General features: G+C 45.4%; 1 protein-coding gene across 4 annotated transcripts in view; it reads right to left on the bottom strand.

Moving 5' to 3' along the window:
- Positions 1-7,500, bottom strand: part of LOC122248906 (protein-tyrosine sulfotransferase) — a 19,920-nt gene that overhangs the window by 1,442 nt on the left and 10,978 nt on the right. For all 4 annotated transcript variants that reach the window (XM_086532747.1, XM_086532748.1, XM_086532749.1 and 1 more), the window contains 2 exons: positions 1,598-1,815; positions 1-170 (listed from right to left, as the gene is read on the bottom strand). The exon at positions 1-170 is cut by the window's left edge and continues 25 nt beyond it. In XM_086532747.1, the coding sequence (XP_086388873.1) occupies positions 1-170; positions 1,598-1,815 (388 nt within the window). The remainder of the gene's footprint in view (positions 171-1,597; positions 1,816-7,500) is intronic.

The raw sequence follows: 7,500 nt of genomic DNA, 5'->3' as shown, positions 1-7,500 counted from the left end.
GTGGCCCGGCCGTCGCGAACCATGAACAGGAACTTGGCGTTGGGGAACAGCTTGCCCAGATACGTGGCCGACTTGAGCGTGAACGGGTCCTTGTTGCACAGGCGGGACGCGGGCTGGCCATGGTTGACCACGATGTCCAGGATGAAGGAGGAGATGGCCTCGTCCAGCACCTGGGGGGAGGGAGGAGAGGCATGGGGGTGAGATGCATGGGAGAGACGGGGGAATTGGGGGATAGGGGAGGGAAGGAGGGAGGGAGGAGGGTGATGGGAGGTTTTGATGGAGGGACTAAGGAGGGGGAGGGAGGGAGGGACTAAGGAGGGGGGTGATGGAGGGACTAAGGAGGGGAAGGAGGGAGGGAGGGGGAGGGGGTGATGGGACGTCTTGATGGAGGGGCTAAGGAGGGGAGGAGGGGAGTGATGGGAGGCCTTGGTGGAGGGACTAAGGAGGGGGGTGGGAGGGGTGGAGGGGGGGGGGTGTGGGGGGTCGGCGGTGATGGGATTGGTGATGGGAGGGTCCTGATAGAATGCGACAAGAAGAGATGGGAGGGGGGGGGGGGGGGGGGGCTAAAGAGGGGGAGGGGGGTGATGGGAGGTCTTGATGGAGGGGGTGGGAGGGAAAGAGGGAAGTAGGGAGGGAAAAGGAATGTGGGAGGGAGGAAGGAAGAAGGGGAAAAGGGGAGGGAAGACAGGGAGGAGGGGAGAGGAAGATAAAACATGGGTAAGAAAAGGGAGTAGAGGAGGAAGGAGAGAAGCAGAAAAGGAGGGAGGCAAGAGGGACGAAAGAAGGGAGGGAAGGAAGGATGGATGGAGAGAGAGAGAGAGAGAGAGAGAAAGAGAGAGAAAGAGAGAGAGAGAGAGAGGCAGATAAGAAGTGAAGGGAGGAGGGAGGCAAAAAAACAACAAAAAAAAAAAAACAAACAAAAAACAACAAAAAAAAAAAAAAAAAAAAAAAAAAAAAAACAAAAACACAACAAACAGAAAAAAAAAACTCTGTAGGGAAGGAAACAAGGGCTAAAGGAGGGGGGAAGGAGGGAGGGATGCAGGTGGTGGAGGGAAGTGTCTGCCTTTGTAAACATTGGAACACCGTGTTTAATTAATAACAATCAAATAGAAAAAAAAAATGAATGGCAATGTTCCAGGCTCTATCCTAGCCCTATCCTTGGCATGCAATGAACAACCAAGAACTACCTGTAAAATTTAAAAATTATTAATAACAGTAAAAAAGATCACAGCAAAAACGAAAAACAACAAACCCCCAAAGATACAAAAAAAAACGAAATAAAAAACCACAAGGGGAAGAAGAAGAAGGAAGAAGAAAAAGAAAAAGAAGGAAGAAGAAGAAGAAAAAGAAGAAGAAAAAAATAATAAGAAAAAAAAGAAGGAAAAGAAGAAGAAGAAGAAGAAGAGGAAGAAGAAGAAACAGAAGAAGAAAAGACGAAGAGGAAGAAGAAAAAAGAAAGAGAAGAAGAAGAAAGAAGAAAGAGAAGAAGAAGAAGGAAGAAAGAAGGAGGAGAGGAAGCAGGAAGAAGAAGAGGAAGAAGAAGAAGAAGAAGAAGAAGAAGAAGAAAGAAAAACCCAAATCCCCCATCCCCGCCCACCTCGTCCGTGACGCCCGCCTCCTCCAGCCGCATGGACTCCTTGGGCGAGCGCTTCCACTGCTGCCTCATCTGCAGGATCCTGGGCACGACGCGGGTCTCCTCGCCGCAGCGGATGTTCGGGTGGGCGTCCAGCATGGCGCGGGCGAGGGTGGTGCCCGACCGAGGCATCCCGCCGATGAAGATGAGCGGCTCCCCGCGGTCGTAGTGCTGCTCGCGACCTTTTTGAGTTCCATATGAAACTTCTTTGAAAAACTACTTAGATATAGTTGAAATGCCCATGCAGATGCCTTTGATATATTTGTGTTCTTGTATAAGCAAGTACAATATTTAATAGTTGGTTTTCACCAATTTCATAATGCAACAATTAATAATTTGTTATTCATTAATAACAATTCATTGTTGGTGATATGGACAGGCTACCTTTTAAAGAATACCTCATCCAAAACAGGTTATTCCCAGATTTTTATATTTTGTTTAGCAACTGATCATTTTAACTTGGCATCATCATTAAAAAGATTATTGAAATATACTATTATTCGCAGTAATACCATTTTGTGATTAGCAAAATCTGCTACATAGTGGGTATTTTGCATTATCACAAATGGATTTTCAAGCACAGCATAAGATCAGAGAACAGTTACAGATATATTTTCTCTTATTACAACTTTCTGTACAGATATTTTGAATAAGCAATTAATATTCATTCTTCTATTTTAATCTCACATCCATTAAACTTCTTTCAACTTCATTAAGTAAATACAATTTCCAAAAAGAAATGATCACCTCAAAATGCTTTCTTTATGTATTTTTCACTTTTGTCCTTGCATAAGGAATACCATAAGTCACTCTTATAGACACTTAAAGAGCTCTGAGTACACAAGGTACATTTATTGTTATAGATATGATACCAGGAATTAAGCAAAATGATTGGCCAAATAAGAAAATTTTGTATGATCGTTGTAATGCCTAGAAATATCCTGTGATTTTATTTCAGAAACATAAATGATTTATGACAATGCCACAGCACAAAGTTTTTTTTTTTTTTTTTTTTAATATTGCTAGTTCTTTTACTTCAGAGTTAATTGTAGGAATGTATTTATTACAAAATCCTACCATGAAATTTATTCACCATTTCCTTTGTAACTTTTTACATGTTGAATATTCATTTAAATATTTATGTTATATCAATAGAAACTCTGCCCTGAAAGATCATAGCATCAATTTCATATTTATTTCATCATTATTATATCAGTCCACACTGTGGTTCCCTTCCTTTTCAGAAACCCTACTAATTTGTGGAAAAAGTTGTAACCAGATAATTTAGGATAAATAACACTCACTAGAAAAATCCTCACATTTATGTATGGAAGAGATATCATAAAACCAGAGCAGTCAAAATCCTCCGTCTCGGCTGCATCAGTTCACATTTTGTAGAGAATAATTCAGTCACCAAATGACTACATGTATTATGGCAATTCCCTTTCCAATGACCTTTCCCACAGTGCCACAAGTCCAACCACTCGGTGTAAACGGCAAACACGCTCCCTGTTATTTCCATGTTATCGCCTCTTTCGTATGATTACTGATTAATAGACTCTAAAGCACCATGTCATGATGAAACAGGTTCCCAGATGGAAAACTCGAAGCAACTAAGGAAATGACGTCCACACGATGGAACCTCAATTATGGAATGCCACTTGAGGGCCAATGAAGTTTATATATATATATATATATATATATATATATATATATATATATATATATATATATATATATATATATATATATATATATATATATATATATATATATATATATATATATATATATATATATATATATATATATATACATATACATATATGTATATATATAGCAAGACTGTATCACAGATATGGACTGCCTAAAGGGATACATTATGTGGAATAGATTCATACATAAAGAGAGCAAAGAAATGAAACACGGAAATAAGCATTGAAGAGAAAGCACAAGATCATATACAGGTGCATTTTTTTATTTTTTCAAAAGAATGACAACTTTGACGAGATTTTTTCATTTTTGTATTTTATTTTATTTTAAAAATTTTGATGAGTACCGGAGGCTTACAACTTACAAAGCCTACATTCAACATCAAGCTCCAATATCAAGCTTTCTTCTGGAACAATAAAACTGAAGATTCTACTTCTTACAGTTTCCAGAAGGTTCCGTAAATTCATCATCAATTGATCTGTTCTTATGACACTGTCTTTCTTCGCACTCTTTAATGTGTCTTATCTTAAGATACACTCGTTATGAATTAAGATTACTGAAGTCCACTAATTTTAAAATATGACACTTTATTAAGATTAATTTAAAGTGAAATTTAATCCTTGGATACAGCTGTTGCTATCATATTGCACGTGGATGTATAACTTCATTGCTTGGATTGTATTTTAAGAAGCAATGTCATGGAATGTGACTTTTAAGAAAAATAGTGTTCGTTAACATCAAAGCTCCACAATGAGGGATTTTCTTGTTCCTCAAAAGGTTCATGGGTTTTCTCGGGACATAAGTTGATTTTTTATATATATACATATTTATATGTATGTATGTGTATGTGTGTGTGCATATATATATATATAATATACTCACACACATACACATATACCTATACCTATACATATGTGTATATATGTATATGTATATATATGTATATATATGTATGTATGGATGTATGTATATATATACATATAAATATACATATATATATATATACATATACATATACATATATATATATAAACATGTATATATATACATATATATACATATATATACATATATACAAGTATATATAATTCCTCTATCCCTTTGAAAACATGATGCTGTTCTTCTGTCGCTTGTCACATCATAATTCTATCTTTTGTACCAAAACACATTTAGTAGTAGAAGATCCCGAATCCCGAATCCCGAATCCCGAATCCCGAATCCCGAATCCCGAATCCCGAATCCCGAATCCCGAATCCCGAATCCCGAATCCCGAATCCCGAATCCCGAATCCCGAATCCCGAATCCCGAATCCCGAATCCCGAATCCCGAATCCCGAATCCCGAATCCCGAATCCCGAATCCCGAATCCCGAATCCCGAATCCCGAATCCCGAATCCCGAATCCCGAATCCCGAATCCCGAATCCCGAATCCCGAATCCCGAATCCCGAATCCCGAATCCCGAATCCCGAATCCCGAATCCCGAATCCCGAATCCCGAATCCCGAATCCCGAATCCCGAATCCCGAATCCCGAATCCCGAATCCCGAATCCCGAATCCCGAATCCCGAATCCCGAATCCCGAATCCCGAATCCCGAATCCCGAATCCCGAATCCCGAATCCCGAATCCCGAATCCCGAATCCCGAATCCCGAATCCCGAATCCCGAATCCCGAATCCCGAATCCCGAATCCCGAATCCCGAATCCCGAATCCCGAATCCCGAATCCCGAATCCCGAATCCCGAATCCCGAATCCCGAATCCCGAATCCCGAATCCCGAATCCCGAATCCCGAATCCCGAATCCCGAATCCCGAATCCCGAATCCCGAATCCCGAATCCCGAATCCCGAATCCCGAATCCCGAATCCCGAATCCCGAATCCCGAATCCCGAATCCCGAATCCCGAATCCCGAATCCCGAATCCCGAATCCCGAATCCCGAATCCCGAATCCCGAATCCCGAATCCCGAATCCCGAATCCCGAATCCCGAATCCCGAATCCCGAATCCCGAATCCCGAATCCCGAATCCCGAATCCCGAATCCCGAATCCCGAATCCCGAATCCCGAATCCCGAATCCCGAATCCCGAATCCCGAATCCCGAATCCCGAATCCCGAATCCCGAATCCCGAATCCCGAATCCCGAATCCCGAATCCCGAATCCCGAATCCCGAATCCCGAATCCCGAATCCCGAATCCCGAATCCCGAATCCCGAATCCCGAATCCCGAATCCCGAATCCCGAATCCCGAATCCCGAATCCCGAATCCCGAATCCCGAATCCCGAATCCCGAATCCCGAATCCCGAATCCCGAATCCCGAATCCCGAATCCCGAATACCGAATCCCGAATCCCGAATCCCGAATCCCGAATCCCGAATCCCGAATCCCGAATCCCGAATCCCGAATCCCGAATCCCGAATCCCGAATCCCGAATCCCGAATCCCGAATCCCGAATCCCGAATCCCGAATCCCGAATCCCGAATCCCGAATCCCGAATCCCGAATCCCGAATCCCGAATCCCGAATCCCGAATCCCGAATCCCGAATCCCGAATCCCGAATCCCGAATCCCGAATCCCGAATCCCGAATCCCGAATCCCGAATCCCGAATCCCGAATCCCGAATCCCGAATCCCGAATCCCGAATCCCGAATCCCGAATCCCGAATCCCGAATCCCGAATCCCGAATCCCGAATCCCGAATCCCGAATCCCGAATCCCGAATCCCGAATCCCGAATCCCGAATCCCGAATCCCGAATCCCGAATCCCGAATCCCGAATCCCGAATCCCGAATCCCGAATCCCGAATCCCGAATCCCGAATCCCGAATCCCGAATCCCGAATCCCGAATCCCGAATCCCGAATCCCGAATCCCGAATCCCGAATCCCGAATCCCGAATCCCGAATCCCGAATCCCGAATCCCGAATCCCGAATCCCGAATCCCGAATCCCGAATCCCGAATCCCGAATCCCGAATCCCGAATCCCGAATCCCGAATCCCGAATCCCGAATCCCGAATCCCGAATCCCGAATCCCGAATCCCGAATCCCGAATCCCGAATCCCGAATCCCGAATCCCGAATCCCGAATCCCGAATCCCGAATCCCGAATCCCGAATCCCGAATCCCGAATCCCGAATCCCGAATCCCGAATCCCGAATCCCGAATCCCGAATCCCGAATCCCGAATCCCGAATCCCGAATCCCGAATCCCGAATCCCGAATCCCGAATCCCGAATCCCGAATCCCGAATCCCGAATCCCGAATCCCGAATCCCGAATCCCGAATCCCGAATCCCGAATCCCGAATCCCGAATCCCGAATCCCGAATCCCGAATCCCGAATCCCGAATCCCGAATCCCGAATCCCGAATCCCGAATCCCGAATCCCGAATCCCGAATCCCGAATCCCGAATCCCGAATCCCGAATCCCGAATCCCGAATCCCGAATCCCGAATCCCGAATCCCGAATCCCGAATCCCGAATCCCGAATCCCGAATCCCGAATCCCGAATCCCGAATCCCGAATCCCGAATCCCGAATCCCGAATCCCGAATCCCGAATCCCGAATCCCGAATCCCGAATCCCGAATCCCGAATCCCGAATCCCGAATCCCGAATCCCGAATCCCGAATCCCGAATCCCGAATCCCGAATCCCGAATCCCGAATCCCGAATCCCGAATCCCGAATCCCGAATCCCGAATCCCGAATCCCGAATCCCGAATCCCGAATCCCGAATCCCGAATCCCGAATCCCGAATCCCGAATCCCGAATCCCGAATCCCGAATCCCGAATCCCGAATCCCGAATCCCGAATCCCGAATCCCGAATCCCGAATCCCGAATCCCGAATCCCGAATCCCGAATCCCGAATCCCGAATCCCGAATCCCGAATCCCGAATCCCGAATCCCGAATCCCGAATCCCGAATCCCGAATCCCGAATCCCGAATCCCGAATCCCGAATCCCGAATCCCGAATCCCGAATCCCGAATCCCGAATCCCGAATCCCGAATCCCGAATCCCGAATCCCGAATCCCGAATCCCGAATCCCGAATCCCGAATCCCGAATCCCGAATCCCGAATCCCGAATCCCGAATCCCGAATCCCGAATCCCGAATCCCGAATCCCGAATCCCGAATCCCGAATCCCGAATCCCGAATCCCGAATCC

Source organism: Penaeus japonicus, unplaced genomic scaffold, assembly GCF_977035675.1.
Source record: "Penaeus japonicus unplaced genomic scaffold, GWHDUDI00000001_assembly GWHDUDI00000037, whole genome shotgun sequence".
NCBI classification, from domain to species: domain Eukaryota; kingdom Metazoa; phylum Arthropoda; class Malacostraca; order Decapoda; family Penaeidae; genus Penaeus; species Penaeus japonicus.
This window is presented reverse-complemented; position numbering and strand designations above follow the sequence as displayed.